This window comes from Mus pahari, chromosome 21 (assembly GCF_900095145.1).
Source record: "Mus pahari chromosome 21, PAHARI_EIJ_v1.1, whole genome shotgun sequence".
Taxonomy (NCBI): domain Eukaryota; kingdom Metazoa; phylum Chordata; class Mammalia; order Rodentia; family Muridae; genus Mus; species Mus pahari.
In genome coordinates this window covers 4,229,704-4,247,233 of record NC_034610.1, presented here as the reverse complement: position 1 = coordinate 4,247,233, position 17,530 = coordinate 4,229,704, and the positions used below count along the sequence as shown (strand labels likewise).

Sequence of the window (17,530 nt, the reverse complement as noted above, 5' to 3'; positions counted from 1 at the left end):
TCCTTCCTTCCTTCCTTCCTTCCTTCCTTCCTTCCTTCCTTCCATAGCTGCCTTTCTTATTCTCTTCCCTCTCCTTTCTCTCCTATCCACTCTCTAACTTCCTCCCTCCCTCCCTCCCTCCCTCCTTCCTTCCTTCCTTCCTTCCTTCCTTCCTTCCTTCCTTCCTTCTGTTTCTGCCTTTCTTATTCTCTTCCCTCTCCTTTCTCTCCTATCCACTCTAACTTCCTCCCTCCTTTGTCTTTCCCATGCATTGGCCTGTGCCAGGCCTGGCATTTCTCTTCCCACAACCAGACATTTATCCTTCTGCTGGTAGGTAAGCAGGTCTTGGACCCCTCCTGCTCTAGGTCTGGGGACAGAAAGAGTATTTCCATCTTCTTTCACCAGCCCAGCTTTACCAGCAGAGAGCACCCAGAACACTGTTGATTCCCACGTCTCTTTGTGCCCTTCCCCACTGGGCTCTCTGAGACAGGGTCTCATGCACAGCCCTTGCAGGCCCTTGATCCTGGGGTTGTCCTTTCTCAGCCTTCAGTGTGCTGGGATGATGGATGAGTGGCATCACACTCAGAAAGGGATAGTCATTCAACACAATCCTACCCCTAGCAATGACATACTCAGGGCCTGCAAATTAGACATCCAGTGCATTAGAAAGTAGATTATGTCAAAGGATCATCAGCCTATGGAGTGCATGATGGATTGATTCTGGAACCACAGGACGAAAATCTCAGGCAACTAATGGGAATTGCATCTTACTGGTTCCTGAAATTTGAGGTAGAATGAGCCAGGAGACAGTCGAAGCCCATGCTCCGCCCTTGACACTCAATCTACAAGCAACTGCCCAGTGCTCACACAATTGCCCTCCACCAGATGAAAACAAGGAATAGCCCATGAAGTCTTACCAAACAAAATGAGGGGCAGGGCTTGCCAAACTTCCATCAGCCTGAACACCATGAAGGGGGTGAAGATCCCACCTAGGTCACACAGGGAAGAGCACACCATCATCCCGAGATTCCTGGGAAGACAGAGACCAGACAGATCACATGCATGCTTCACCTTCAAGGTGTGAACAGCATCCTAGAGCAGGCACGAGATCAGCCAGGGCCCCCAAACCCCGTAGGAGTGGGAAGAGCTGTGCGGAGAGAAGGCGGCAGGCTAGAGCGGAGGTGGGTACAGACTGATCACTGCTCAGACGGCCGAAAAAGACAACTTGCCTCTGCATTTGTGCTTTCAGATGCTCAGCCCTCACTCTCCTAGAGGCCAGCTACAGGCCGACGGAGATGAGCAAGCACACGTGTTCTCGGACTTAAACTGCAGCTGCACTCCACTCCTGTCCCAGGGCTGTGATATGTTATCACTTGGGAAGAGAACACAGTATCTGTGTGTGGCTAAGTTTAGTAAGACCCAGATTCATACCGAATACCAATGCCTGCTATCAACACCAAAGGAGTCTGGTGCCCAGAGTGTGAAGAAGAGGGATACTCAGCACAGACATCCCTGTGAATAAGAAGGGGTCGTGTAGTTCAAAGAGTCTTTCTTTGAATCAGGAGTGCTTACAGAGTAACAGGCAGCCAAAATGACTGTCTTTTGTTACATGCATTTGATTCGATTGACTATAAATACTGGGACTCGCATGGCTGTGTATGCATAGGCACAGGGCTTAAGGCTGTTCCTGGCCATCCAGCTTCCTCTCCTACTTTCTGTGACGGCTCATTATCCTACACACAGTGGAAAGGGTCATTTAGGAAGGTGGCAATAGGCCGCCTCCATAGAGGACCAGGCTTGGTAACTGCTATTATTTAGGGAAGCGTTTGCATAAGCCTGCGTGTTGCACAATTGGTCACTGCCTGATGGACATAGTTGGTCACTGCCTGATGGACACAGTTGGTCACTGTCTGATGGACACAGTTGGTCACTGCCTGATGCAGCCATTAGGATAGCAGTTCTCAACCTGTGGGTCATGAACCCCTTTGTGAGTTGTATATCAGATATCCTGCCTATCAGATATTTATACTACAATTCATGACATTAGCAAAATTATATTTGTAAGTTAGTAATGAGATAATTTTATGGTTGGAGGTCACCACATGAGGAACTATATTAAAGGGTCCGAGCACTAGGAAGGTTGAGAACCACTGCTAAAGGAGGTAGGGCCTAATTGCAAGAAGGCTGGTTATCAGGAGAATGCCTTGAAGTGGGAGATGGGGACCCGGTCCTTTCTGTTTTTCTTTCTAGCCACACATTCTGGCCATAATGTTTTGTGCTGTCTTGAGATCTCAAGCCCTAAACCCACAGCAACAGGGTCAAGTGAGTATAGACTAAAACCTCTGAAAAAAAGGGGTTAAGACAGACCTTTCCTTAAAAGTTGATCATTTTAGTGACACACAGCACATTTGATAGACCATTTCTTTGAATCTGGTAGCTGTGGCAGTAGACATGTTTGTCCTGGCTCTTTCATTGTTAGACTCTGGGCTAAAAAATACTAACATGGGAGATCCTATCTATCTATCTATCTATCTATCTATCTATCTATCTATCTATCTATCTGTCTGTCTCCCACCTATTTATTATATCTATCTATATCTATATATCTCTATCTCTATATATCTATATCTCTCTGAATTTTTGTTGTTTTCTTGGTTTGATGTTTCATTTTGTTTTGTTTTGATTTGGTTTTTGAGAAAGGGTCTTACTGTGTAGCCCCCCCTGGAAGGCCTGGAAAATACTGTATCCTTAATTTTCCTTCATCTCCCTGTGCTCAGACCAAGCAATTTCTTTACAAGAAAGACTCTAAACCATGTTCTTCTAATAAAGGAATTGGCAGATGAAAGCAAAGAGTAGGCCGCCGTCATCTGTGTCTTCTGGCTCAGTGGGCTGCAGGCGTTAGACAGACTGGGAACTAGAGTGTTTCTTAGACATTCTCACAAGAACAAAGAAAGAAGAAATACATTATTCATGGGGAGGAAATTTTAAGGTAATTAGCCAAATTCTAAACAAGAGCAGGTTATGATAATGGCCATTTTTTAAAATGTCAAATAAAGTAGTTGCTTTCACAATTAAAATAATCTTCCCTTCATGTTGAGAGCCTAGGGCTAGAGACAAGGATCGGCAGGTAAAGGCACGTGCTGCCAAGCCTGATGATCTCAGTTCGATCCCCAAGAACGGAGGAAGGAGAAGGTGGAAGGAGAGGTCAGACACACACACACACACATACACACCTATACACATACACACAAACACACACATACTCACACAAACACACAGACACACATACTCACACAAACACACAGACACACATACTCACACAAACCACACATGCAGGTACTCACACACACACACAAGCACACACACATATAACACACACACACACATTCTCACACACTCACACAAACATGTAAGCACTTGCATACACCACACACACATATCCTCACACACTCACACAGACCACACATGTAAGCACTCACATACACCACACACACACAAACACACAGGCACATATAGTTACACAAACCACACATGCAGGCACTCACACACACACACACACACACACACACACAGACATCCACACAAACACATATACAACACACACACATCCTCACACACACAAACCACACACACGCACAAACATATACACACACACATATTCACACAAACACACAGGCACATATACTTGCACAAACCACACATGCAAGCATTCACACACACACATACACACACATACAAACCACGCACATGCACAAACATACACACACACATACTCACACAAACACACAGGCACATATACTTACACAAACCACACATGCAGGCACTCACCCACACACATACACACACATACAACACACACACACACACACACAAAATACATGTGTTTTAAATAACTCTGAAACTAAGTTCCTAGAATACTGGTGGCAATGAGCTCGTGCGCAGACACTGACCATCATCTGGGACTAGGGAAAGCCGAGCTACCATGATGTCTTGACCTCCCAGGAGGACCTCAAAGTGGCCACACTACACACTGACCTCCATCCTCTACATATGCCTGGAGGATGCAAAAAAAGTACTGCATCTTTGTAAAATAGTTTTTATAAATATAAAACTAAACACAGCCCACTGCTGGTGGTGCACACCTTTAATCCCAACACTTGGAAGGCAGAGCCAGGTGGATCTCTGAGTTCAAGGCCAGCCTGATCTACAGAGAAAGTTCACAGAGAAACCCTGTCTTGAAAATAAAATAAAATAACACATGTCCATCTAACTGTGACCCTCCAATCCCATTACTCTGTTCACCAGATTCAAACACGTGTTCATTCAAAGGTTTTAGGACATTGAGAGTGGCTGACCCGTTATCACCGTATGCTGGCAGCTAGGTTCACGCACGGATGGAGAAGCAGGTACTAGAACACTCACATTCTAGAATACTTTTCAGGAAAGAACAAGGCACTGACACGTGCAGTGAAGTGAATACAGCCCATCACAATCATTTGCAGAAGCCAAGCAACAGTCTACATGTCACAGCCTTTCATTTGCTGACCGTCTGGAGAAAGCAAAACTATACAGAGCCAAAAGTTGAAGAGTAATACGTGTAAATATATACGTGCATGTGACCCATTCATCACCCAAACTCACCAAGCTGTATTTCATAAAAAGCCATTTTCACTCTATGAATCTGAGACTTTAAGGGAAAAGAGAGAGTTCTTCAATACCAAAGCAGGACAGCAAGAGGAAAAAACGATGCTAGACTATGTGAAAATGTAAAACTTGTGCTCACTGGGGCTGCAGGCCACAGAGTGGCAGCCTTCTGAGTGGAAGACAGTCACATACAAGTCCAGCATCTGATGAGGGCCTGATATGCAGAACATATAAAGAACCACACCCAACAGAAGCAAAGGCGATCCAGTAACAGGGGAATCACTCACTCATCGTTGCTCTACAAACAAGGAACCCAGTCACTAGGGGTGGGCCTTGGTTTTAGTCTGACCTCACTTCCTGTTTACTCTCTACTTCCTGGCTCGCCTCCCGTGCTGACAAACCATGCTTTCCCAACCATGATAGACTGTACCTCCTTGAACCGTGAGCCAGAATAAACACTTCCTTCCTTAAGTTGCTTTGGTGGAGAATTCTGTCCCAGCACAGAAAGAAACTAACACAGTGCCCCACGCTTGCAGGCTTCTTACAGAGACGCCTTAGAAATGTTGCTCTCCAAATATGGAGATAAAGTGTAGAGCAGAAACTGAAGGAAAGGCCATCCAGAGACTGTCCCACCTGGAGATTCATCCCATATACACCCACCAAACCCAGACACTCTTGCGGATGCCAAGAAGTGCATGCTGGAAGGAGCCAGATATGGCTGTCTCCTGAGAGGCCATCCCTGCCAGAGCCTAACAAATACAGAGATGGATGCTCACAGACAACCATTGGACTGAGCTTGGGAACCCCAATGGAGGAGTTAGAGAAAGGACCAAAGGAGTTTGCAGCCCCATAGGAAGAACAACAATATCAACCAACCAGACCCCCAGAGCTCCCAGGGACTAAGCCATCAACAAAGGAGTACACATAGCTCCAGCTGCATGTGTAGCAGAGGATGGCCTGGTCAGACCTCAATGGGAGGAGAGGTCCTTGGTCCTATGAAGTCTCGATAGATGCCCCAGTGTAGGGGAATCAAGGGCAGGGGAGGTGGGAGTGAATGGGTGAGTGAAAGAACACCCTCATAGAAGCAGGTGGGGGGTGGATGGGATAGGGGGCTTCCAGGAGGGGGGGACCAGGAAAAGGGAAAACATTTGAAATATAAGTAAAGAAAATATCCAATAAAAAGAAAAAGGAAAAGGAAAGAGAAAAGAAATGTTGCTCTCTGCCTGGCTATCCAGTGGCTATTTCAGTGTCTAGCCCCATTTGTGGCCTCACCTGATGAATGTAGGGTACAGCTCAGCATTCACTAGGCAGACCATCTGCAACACAATGGTGGCTCCCATACGGCCAAGACAAGCGAGGGTCACATTCAACCAATGCAGCTCTAGGAAGAAACAAGAAGATAGTTGGATGAACTGGAGCTGACAGAGGAGAAGCTTGACTAAACTGGGCTAGTTAGGACCACTGACAGCCTCCCTTGGCTATATCTTCACTTAGGTAAGTAAACGGATGCCCAAGTGACCTGGGGGACTTGCTAATGACATTGTGCAGAAGAAAGACTGAAGTGTCTGCCTCCACCAGTCGTGCCAAACAGAAATGGGCTATGTATTTCTCTGTGCCTTAGCTTGCTGAGCCCCCGTAGAGTGAATCTACACAGCTTGCAGGCAGTTGTGAGAGTCAGGGATAATACAAATGCCCAGTCTGGCCACAGCAATGAAACTCTGGCTTGTAATTATTACACAGGATGATGTTGTTAGCTCGGTACCTGAGGCACAGGTGGTATGGTGTAGCCCTTGAACTAAGCCTCAACCTGGACTTCATTTCCAAGCAAAGAAAGGGAGCTTTTGTATGGGGAAAGGGGAGGGAGGGTATCGAGATTCATCACGCATTGCTCGGCCTACCTTGCCACCAAAGCTCAAGCACCCATGACTCTGACCCAGGTCCCCTCCCTAAGAAAGTCTCTATATTTACACACATGTCATCTTGGCCCTGTCCCCAGACACTGACTTCACTGATGTCTTCTCAAAAAGAATGGAGACTTCTTGCCCATGGGCACAACATGATCTCGACTCTACTGCTCTGCCCAAAGAAGATCCACACCAATTAGGCCACTGGAACATGCTGGCATTGATTCCATGGAGATCAGGAGACCTTGCTAAACCTAAGTGGAATGGGACGGGCCATGTGGGTGTCTGGGACAGGGCTGTCCTTGACCTTAAAGGAACAGTTCACATCTGAGCACCGAGTGTTGGACAGTTAGGGGAACAGGTGGCATAGAGCCCAGAGTTAACTGGAGACACCAACTGTAGCCCAATATTGGGAGCAAAACATTGGTGGCCTTGGCAGGAGTGACTTAGCTAAACTTCTGTGTACGTGGATCTTTCTGATGAGGCGCCAGAACCCACCACTGCCTGAAATGCCCTAAGATGCTTTATGGAGGTCATAAAGAACCACCACAGCAGGTGGACCTGGGAGAGAGCCAGTGGAGGTGCTAAGGCCAGGAGGGTCCTGGGATCAGCAATGCCCTAGCTCTGACCATCAAAAATAAAAAAGTAAAAATAAAAGGCCTCCACCCTCTACACTCCCCTTCCCAACCTCAATGCTATGCAGTTTATAAAATCTTAGTTGGAATTCTAGGAATAAGGAGATGAGGGAGAAGAGAGGGGGGGTCTTATTTCAGAGACACCACAGAGATTTCCTTACACACACACACAGAGAGAGAGAGGGGGGGAGGGAGAGGGAGAGGGAGAGGGAGAGGGAGAGGGGGAGAGAGGGGAGAGAGAGAGAGAGAGAGAGAGAGAGAGAGAGAGAGAGAGAGAGAGAGAGAACACAAAACTTTCATGTCCTGACCAGAATGACTCTTGAGAAAATCCAAGATGTGCAGATCTTTTCCATAACTCCCTGCATGAGAGACTGCCAATGTGACTCACCAGGCTTACAGTGCAGGCGCCAGCAATAAAAGGGTGTGGGGAGGAGGGATAGCCCCTCTGCCTTCATAGGAATCTATAGTTTCCACCACGCAAGGCAATGTATGTGCTCAAATTAAAGCCACCTCAAGTCACTTTGCCTGGACCCTCTACACAGAGTGTTTGTCTTGGGTTGTGAGAATTATGAGGCAGTGCTGACCCACCACCTGACTGCCATTGAAGACTTGCAGGACAAAGAGCTACAGAGGGCGTGGGTCAACTGGGGCACTCCCATCCATGTCTCTGTAGGAAGCAGAAAGTGGCCTGGCCCATCTTTGGAAAGCTGTCAGGCGTCCACGGAAGCTAAACTCGGATGTCCCTGTGGATTCTGCCGGTGTGCTCACAGACATGTCCCCAAGGGAACAAAGGACCCACGTCCACCAAGAAGGAATCTGTGGCATAGCTCTGCTCCCAGTGGACAAACACTACGGGCAATGATCACTGGGGGAGATCCCACGGTGTGATGTTCATATAGAGAGTAAGACAATATTAAGGAAAACAGTAGTCTACACAGTCGTGTGACAGCATAGAAACGCCTCACAGGTAGAGTGGATACAGGAGGTTGGGAGGGGGGAGGGTGCATTCAGCGCGGCTCCATTTATGTTCCTGGGCTAATCTGCGCAAGAGGTCAGGAAGGGTGGTTGGCAGAGCAGTGGAATTGATCATGAATTCTGCAGCCCAGGTATGCGTATGCTTAACAAATCGAGTCATTCATTCACTTAGAACGCGCTTGTTATATGTTTACTATACCTCAATCTAAAACTGCTTCAAGTCTAGCCAAGGTAACGCCCTGCCTTTGCTCTTGTTCCAGAAGCTTATCAAAGGGTTACGACATTGTCCCCACAGTGCGGTCACCTGGGAAGCGACGAAACCAGACAACTTACCATGTGGGATAAAGATCATGAGGAGGCAGGCTGCCCCCGCCACCAGATTTGATGCCGCTATTGGGTAGATGCGGCCAATGCGGTCAACGGTGACAAGGATGATGAAGGCCGCAGGGAATTCCACCAGAGAAGAATAAAAGAAGTCCAGGTAGAGGTTGGCCCCGGTGGCCCCCACGTGCATGATGAGGCCCTGGTACAGCACAGCACAAGAGAGCCTGCAAAGAGGAGATGACAAGTCGCAAGCCAGCTCCAAGGAATCCAGCCAGCTAGGCGGGTCACACGGTACAAGACACCCTGGGGTGACAGGAAGATCCTTGAAAGGAAATTGTGCCCCCACAGATGTGACAGTGTGTCTCACAGGCATCTCCAATACACCTACTTTTAAAACTCTCCCCCCCCCGACCCCCCACTCCTGGGATCTCTGAAACAGGAAGACGGAGAGAGATTGCAACTGGATATTCCTACTTGCTTCAAGTTCAGGTATCTGGGACTTTCCCGGAGCCCCACACAGAGTCATCCATCGCACTCACTCAGGCCACAGACTAGAGCGCAGGCGCAGGCGCAGGCGCAGGCGCAGGCACAGGCGCAGGCAACAAGCTAGCCACAAGACCTGGCTTCAGGTTACTTTGTGCACTTTGTATATCTTCTCGTCTGTGAGTGGGATAGAGATGGCCTCTAGGAGATTGCTCTGTTGTGAATATTTACTGAGATAGCAGACAAATGAGCCTAGTGTAGCTCCTGTCACACAGCAAAGGTGGCCGTCAGTGCCATCCTTCCTGAGTCAAAGATCCCTGGCTAGCTAGGTCCCTGGCTCCACAGAGCTGATTTGTCAGTCACCATTCATGTTCTCTCTTCTCCCACCACACCAACCCCATCCATATTCCAGGGAAGCCTGGCAACATCATGTCGCCAAGTCAATGAAGACATTAAATCAGCTGCTCAAGTCCCAACTTAGAGGGACCCGCGTGTCATTAAGGGGTAATGATACTATTTTGGAAACTGCCACCATTGCATAAAACTTGGCCTAGCATGGTAAGATTTTAATCCATAAGAAACTAGCATCCCAGCATGAAGAATGGCTTTCAGTCCCACACCACCACAGTTAAGAAAAAAAAAACAAAACAAAACAAAAAAAACAAAACTGTATAACTGGTCAAGCAGTCAGTGAATAAGTGCTGCCATCTTTTGGCCAAACCTGGAATTGCATCTATATTAAAATACTGCCGCTGTTGTCCACCACAGCTTTATACATTGTCTGTCTCACTTGCTTCCAGACTCCTGTGAGCTAGGCGTGCTGCTTCTCACACTACCGATGAGTTCCCTGTGACACAGACTGTTACAGGTACTCTCATCTGGTCACATGACCAAGATGTGGAAGCAGCGCCCCCCACCTCTCTGGGTTGCCGTAATGAAGAAGAAGCAGGTGTGGGCTCCCTTGGCAAAGTACTTTCTGTACAAGCATGAGCACAAGGCCTCGGCACCACTGTGAAAAGTCAGTGTGATGGGGTGCACTCTGCAACCTCAGAACTGGGGAGGCACAAACAGGAAGATCCATGAGACTTAGCTGGCCAGGCAGTTAGATGGGATGTCACCCTCCAGATTCAGGGAGAGGCTCCGCCTCAAAAATAAAGGTGAAGAGTGATAGAAGATATCTGATACTGACCCTGGGCCTCCATTGACATGACAGACAGACAGACAGACAGACTCACGACGCACACACTAAGCAAGTAGAGAGGGTAAAAGAGAGATGGTGAGAGTCGTCCTGGGTCTGAGCTATAGGAGGCCAAGTAGGTCACAAGAAAGAATACAGCTCCATTCGCGACGGGTTCAGAAGCCAGTGGAAAGCACGGGCTTGACATGCGCAGCCCCAGGGAGGTGGGGTGGACGCAGGCTGCCGTGGGACACGGGGTGACCCTTTTCAGTGCTCCCCACAGGATGGAAAGTACGCCCGAGAAACCGCGCGGATCCTCGCGCGCTTTCGAGGCCAAGTTTATATGGATCTCGCGGAGGGGCCATGTGACGGGAGCTAGGGATTAGAGACGACTTCTTGGGAGGAGTGTGTTTGTGATACAGATGAGAAACCTAGGCAGGACAGCAGAGCAAGCCACTGTTCCCATCTGCAGTGGATCACCGGTGCTACGTGGAGGAGACACACTCCTGAGTCAAGCACAGGGTAGCCACGTGAACAGCTGTAACACCCATGGCTGAGCGCGGGACCTCAATGAAGGAGGTGAAGGACACCAAAGAGTGGGGAGCCCGGTGTCTAAAAAGATCAGAGCGATCCATGGAGCCATGATTACTCATTAAGTAAACATTTACCACAGACCTACTATGTGCCAGGTAATCTACTAGCTTGCCTCTGTGTTCCACTAACCACAGGAAAGCAAACAGGGTTCAGGGCAGTTCCTGTGTAAGAGAGGAGGCCCAGAGCCTAGCAGCTTGGTCTTAGCTACTAAGGGAGTAGCTTAAGACTCAGTTTGTTTTGTGAAGACAGCCATGTGTTGAGACCTATCTGATGTCCTGGGGTAACAGGTAGAATTCTAGAATTCTTCCTCATGAAAGCAGGTAGGGGCCCACAAACTGCCCTTGGCAGGCAGAGAAAAGAAGTACATCTGCATGCTACCCATGAACAAAGGATGCATGAGAACCCAGAAGTGGGTCACAAGGTTTTCAGATGTGAGGAAGGATGTATAAAGGCACTAAGTTATTGGAACCTTCTCCCCTGCTCCACACTAAGTCAAGATTCAGCTGGCCCAGAAGACAAGACACTTAAACTAGGCAAGCCTCGGATGCTTAGACTGGAGTAGCCTCAGACACTCTTCGTGCTTCTTCGCCTTTTCTCAGTATTAAATCTCTCACCCGTTCTTAAAAACAAGGGAGCAGAAAGGCCTTTCGAAGACTCAGATGCCAGGACTGTGCTCAGCTCCTCGCCGGGCAAGAGCTCATTGGTACCCAACATTTGGACAGCAGCAGACCAAGCCCCAAAGGATGTGCAGGAAGGATGCTCACCATAGATACATCAGGATGAGGGTGTGCTTCCTCAGTTTGGGAGTGCGGAACAGGTCTGCAAATGAAGGATTCCGCCTCTCTGAGGCATCTTCCTCGAGGCAGAGCATCTGTGAGAGACTCGGGCGTCACTACACCTGGTCTGTGTGCACATGACAGTCCTCCAAAGAGGGGCCCCAGGTAGATCATGCCCCAACCCCACAGAGAGGAGAACCCCTGAACTTCAATACCTTCAGGTCAGCAGGAGGCACCTTCCCGTTCTTCTGTGCAATTTGCTCCATTATCCTTACCGCTTGAGTGGTTCTCTTCTGGGACAACAGCCACCGGGGGGATTCTGGGACAAACCTGCAGACACAGTTCATAACTTCAGGGCCTTTTCCTAAGAATTTGCCCCCACCTAACCCTTGGCAAGAGTGATTTTATGCATGTCTTAGAGCAGCCCAAAATCCTCAAGGACTGTGATTCCCCGAGATGCTTGTTAATAAAGTGCTGGGATTATAGGCATACATCACCATGTCCACTCTGTCTACACAGGACTGGGAAGTAGCAGGCTCAGAGATTGAGCCTCCAATGCCATGGTCTGGTAGAAAGGCTCCTCAGACCCCATCCATCACCCAGGCAACAGCTTCCAGGCAGAATCTGGGTCTAGCCCAGTGTCCCTTAAAGTAAGATCCGCCCTTTCCCTGCAGCGACGTCTTCCATTCACAGCACAGTCTAGCTCTGTGCGTTTGCTAATTCCCTCGGGCCCACAAAGCACATACTTTGTGAAGATGGACACTAAAGACAGTGGTGGCACGTGCCTTAATTCCCAGCACTCAGGAGGCAGACACAGGTAGATATCTGAGCTTGAGGCTAGCCTAGTCTACAACTACAGGAGTTCCAGGACAGCCAGGGCTATACAGGGAAATTCTGTGTCCAAACAAACAAACAAACTGCACTTCATTGGGGCTGTTCATGTTTTAGAATGGCTCTGCGTGCATCTTCCCTAGGGAAGGTTGCCAGTGGAGAGCCCTGCCATTTATCTCTTTCACTTGTAAGCTCTCTTAACTGAAACCAAGTGCCTGCTGTGCTTTGCAGCTAGATGACAGGCAGGGGAGAGCCTGGAAGGGGGGGAGGGAGGGAAAGCAGGCAGCAAAGAGAAATGACCTGACTTAAAGCAGTGTTGTTCAAGGGGCGCTGGGGACTGAAGGATGTGGCAGCCATGACAGTAAAGCATCCTCTTGTCTGTCATCTTTGTGCTAGATAGTCCACGAGGAAGACTATCTCCAAGGTTTCCCAGGGCCTCTGGGTAGCACACCATTAAATGCAGGTACAGGGCTGACTCCCTGAGGCCATTCTCCCTGTGGTGGGTTTGGCCTTGGGTTTCTGGAAGAAGGTGCAAACCCTTCGAGACGGGCAATCTTCCTGTGGTATCATTCTTGTATCTGAGGGTGGGGTGCTCCGTGTAAGGAATGCAACCCGCACTGGGAGGAGCTCTGGGCACATCAAAAGAATGACATGCATAGCTATGATAGAGGAAGACGGGTAAGCGCCGGGCGGGCAGGAGTGACAGTGCAGACTCATGCCTCTTGGAAGGTGGCCTGTGTAGTGGCCAAGGTCAGCACACAGCTCTCTGTGACCCCAGAGCCCAGCCCTGCAAGCAGACACAGCGTGGAACAGAAAGGTCACGCAGAGCCATCCCGGTCTCTGGCAGGGGAAGCATTATTACCAGTAATATAGCAGGAAGAGGAAGGTGGGCAGGGACACTGCCAGCTGGAGCCAGCGCCAGTCTGGAATGGCGTAGGCCACCCCGGCAAGCCCCACTAGCCCCACTGTGAAGGCCACCTGGTACAAGATGGCTGTCGTCCTCCTATAGCCGGAGCCAACAAACTCTGTGACTGAGGGAAAAAAAAAAAGGAGGTCAGAGGGACATCCCAGGGAAGAAAGACTGAGAGTGAGGCTTGAACCCAGTTCCTGCTTCTCTTTAGCCACTGGCTTCACCTCACCCGCCTCTGCTCCTGTCTGCTTCTGTACGTTTTTCTCCCCTCTCCTCATAAAAGTCTGCACTGCTGGCCTCTTCCCGGCCCGTTGCCACTCACCCTGGGCCCCCAGGTTTGCCTGGCCAGTTTGTCACTAGGTTTTCTCTTGATGCTCCCCTTATTGTCTTCTTACATGCTATTTATGTCTCCCCTGCCACACTCCAAGGCTTAAGCTTCTCCTCCCCAAATATTCATAGAAACTCCAAGCTGAGTTAGGAAATTCTCTTACAGTTCTGGCTCATAACTCTTAAGTACCTTAGCATGCCTTTCGGGAACCTGGCTCTGCTCTGGGCGTTGGAAGGCAAGTGGAGTCTCTTGTTCCCAGGTGGAAGGCGCTCTCCCTCCCGATGGGAGGCGTAGAATGGGAATGTGACATTTGCTGACTCCATTACAAAGACATGAGATAGCAAGGGAGGGATATTGATGGCTCCGAGGCAGAGGGACCACTGTTTTACATGGGATTATTGGGAACTGAGTGGATGGGACAGAGTCACCGGGAAGGGGAGCAGCTTAGCCTCACAGATACAGTAGGAGCATCGTTTGGTGGCCAGGATGCCATACTTGTCTGGTAAAGGGACTGTGCGGAGAGCCAGGTGATGGGGAGAGTCTGGTGCAAAGGCAGAGGAGTAAGGGGACAACAGGAAAACCTGGGGCTTGCAGAGCGCCAGGAATGAAAGTCAGTAACAAGATTCACTGTAGGGATATGGGGATACAAGGTGATGGTGGAGTCATGGGGTGTGTGACCTGAGCAGCTGGCAGGAGACTGGTGTGTGTCACCAAGGAAGGTCCACAGAGGAACCAGCTTGGAGTTTCAGGAGCACAATGTCCTGAGGTCCTGCTGCATTAAGTAGTCAAGAAAGGAGACTGAGAAAGAGCCACCAGTGACCAAGAGGGGACAGAGTAGAGTGCCATGGAACCAACAGAAGCGTCAGGGGACAGAGGTCTTCTGAGACTCCTACCATAGCCAGCTAAATCTACTTTGGCATCTCTCTGTGGGCCCCTCTCATAGCCTTGAGAGCCAAAGAGGCAGAGGGACATGTTATCTACCTCAGTGCCCCAGCCCCTACCACTCACTGTGCCTACAGGCGGCACCAGCCACATTCACAGAGGGGGTTACATCCCTGGCACTGCTCCAGGTCAGCTGGATACACAGCAACACACCTACTTCTCAAAACAATCCGCAGTCTGAAAGCGACACTATTATCTGCATTTCTAAGATACTAAAGCAGAGGGACGATGTGTCTTGCCCCAAATCCTATAGCTACTCAGACCTGGAATATGGATTCAACCCCAAGCTGCCCTTCTTAATCCATTGCTCAACATATAGGTGTCATGGGCTAGCCTGTACTACCTGACCCTCACTAGTGAGGCACTATTTCTCAAGGCAAAACCTCCTTTTGTCCCCATATTCAGATATATGGCTATCTCATGTCCTCCTAGGTTTTTATCAAGTCAGATATATCTGTAGCCTGGCTTGGTTTGTTATTGTTGTTGTTGTTGTTCTCTCTACAACATTAAAATTGTCTTTTACCTGCCTCATTTCCTGCACACTCCTTGCCAAATATGACAGATGAGAGAAAGGGGTCTCATACCTATACAATAACGGCCCTAGTTCTCTCTCTCTCTCTCTCTCTCTCTCTCTCTCTCTCTCTCTCTCTCTCTCTCTCTCTCTCTCTCTCTCTCCTGATTCCCTTTCCTAGATCCCACAAACATCCCCTGCTCCCCAAACCTCCATGCCTACATTTGACTCACCTTGCTGTATCCCACCACTACCTCATCCCTCATCCCCATCTGTCATGGACCCAGGGACACCCGCCCCATCCAGCCCTTGTATAATTACTCAAGGTATAGCCGGACACCCAGCTGCCTTTGCTGACCAGGCCTTGCAGAAGGCGAAAGAGCAACATGGATGTATAGTCTGGGGCCACCGCTGTTAACACGCCAGACAGGGAGGTGACCAGAGTGGTCACCAGGAGGCAGAGCTTACGGCCAAACCTGCAGAGACAGAGAGGTACATGGAAGGAATTAAGAATTGGGGTCAAGCATGCATATACCCCCTTGTCTACCTGACAGCCTTCTTGTGCATCTCCTAGACCAGTTAAACACATTTCCAAACTCCACATGTCTAAGTTAGAATGCCCACCTCTGGCATAAGCACAGACCCACAAAGAGATGAGACTTGACTGCTTGCAAACCAAAGTGCCCCGTAGCCACCTCCCTGCTCAAAGCATAACATTTCAATTCTCTCAGCCCTGCGCCTCCATGCAATCTGTGTGCCCCTTGTACAGCTGCCCAGCTTCCCTGCGACAGTCCCCGCAGCCTGAAGCCCCAACTGTCACATCTTGCCTGTACCGCCCTCTGCAATACATCCTGGCCAGCCACACCCCTCATCCCTGTCCACTCTCCAAAGCCTGGCTCAAGTGGACCGCCTTCACCTACCTGTCTGCAATGTAACCCACAACCAGGGAGCCCAGGAAGAAGCCCAAGTTCACACAGGACTGAAAAAGGTCCACTTTCCAGGCGTCTCCACACACCAGGTTAAACTGAAGCAGTGGAGAGAGAACACAGCTGAGAATCATGGGAAAGCCTACTCCATCCTCCACCAGACTGCCACATGGAAGTTCATCTCCCCAGGCGGGATCAGTTGTGTCTAAAACATCAGCCTAGGCCTAGCACCGCCACGCCCAGCTTCTTTCCAAAACCTTTGTGTCTGTGAAGACGGTTGCTGTTGGCTGTCACTGGACATCATTCTAACAAGAGCAAGAACCGATAAACACGCTCAGAGGAGTTGTGGCTGCCAGGACATCTCTCCATAGGGAAATACAACCAAGGCCCGTGGAGATGGCTCAGGGAGTAAAGTGCGAAAGTGTGGAGACCAGAGTTCAGATCCCCAGCACCCACAGACAGAGCTGGGTGCAGCAGTGTATGACTGTAGCCCTAATGCTGGGCAGAGGAGACCTGCAGTTCCCAGGGACTTGCTGAGCAGCCAAGCTAGCCAAAATATAGAGCTCTACACACAGAGGCAGACCCTGCCTCGCTAAATAAGATGAATGGCACTAGAGTAAGACACTCATGGCCAACCTCTAGCCTCTATAGGCAAGCACCTATGTGCAAACACAGACAGGCAGGCCGACAGACAGACAGACACACACACACACACACACAAACACACATACACACAAAGAAACACAGCCACGTGCAAAGTCATGTAACAAAGGAAATGCAAAGCCCAGTATGGTGGGCTGTGCCTATGATACTAGTATAGACAGGAAAGTAGAGGCAGGAGGATCAGGAGTTCAAGGTTATCCTCAGCTACAAAGTAAGTTCAAGGCCAGTCTGTCCTCTGTAATACCCTATGTCAAAAAGAAAAAAAGTCTTGTTTGTCAGAGCATATAGCTATTATATACTTAACTGAATTCCATCACTAAAGAAGCAATTAAACAGAAGAGCCCAGACTGAGGCAAGACACAGGGAGCTTCATTGGGTAGAGTGTGAGAGGTAGGGGGAGTCCTGCGTGTGAAAAGCTAGGGGAAGAATTAGGGGACAAAGGACAGCCCTAGATGTGCACCTCTGCTTAGAGGCCTGGAGGGGAAAGGCAAGGGTCTTCCTGGCCTGTGGTGATTCCCCTGGAGGCTTAACAGCAGGCGGGGGGGGGGGGAACAAACAATTGGGGTGAGATGAAAATGAAACTCAGTTGTTGGGGGAACCACATGAAGACCGAGCTGCCCATCTGCTATATATGTGGGGGACAAGGGGTCCGTGTAAGCTCTTTGGTTGATTCAGTCTCTGAGAGCTCCCAGGGGTCTAAGTTAGTTGACTTTGTTGGTTTTCCTGTGGAGTTTCTATCCCCTTCAAGGGCCCTCAGTCTTTCCCCTAGTTCTTCTATAGGGACTGTCCCTAAACCTGATGCCTGTCTGTAGAATCCATTCCCCTAGCTGGGCTGCCTTGGATGGCCTCAGTGGGAGAGGATGTACCTAGCCCTGCAGAGACTTGATGTGCCAGGGTTGGGGGATAACAGTGGGGGAAGGGGAGGGGA

General features: G+C 49.4%; 1 protein-coding gene across 1 annotated transcript in view; it reads right to left on the bottom strand.

Moving 5' to 3' along the window:
• Positions 1-17,530, bottom strand: part of Slc22a1 (solute carrier family 22 member 1) — a 28,733-nt gene that overhangs the window by 4,154 nt on the left and 7,049 nt on the right. Inside the window, exons 2-9 of the mRNA XM_021221624.2 lie at positions 15,934-16,037; positions 15,335-15,489; positions 13,185-13,353; positions 11,707-11,821; positions 11,480-11,586; positions 8,471-8,685; positions 5,896-6,004; positions 897-1,009 (exon numbers count right to left, since the gene is read on the bottom strand). Coding sequence (XP_021077283.1) covers positions 897-1,009; positions 5,896-6,004; positions 8,471-8,685; positions 11,480-11,586; positions 11,707-11,821; positions 13,185-13,353; positions 15,335-15,489; positions 15,934-16,037 — 1,087 coding nt within the window. The remainder of the gene's footprint in view (positions 1-896; positions 1,010-5,895; positions 6,005-8,470; positions 8,686-11,479; positions 11,587-11,706; positions 11,822-13,184; positions 13,354-15,334; positions 15,490-15,933; positions 16,038-17,530) is intronic.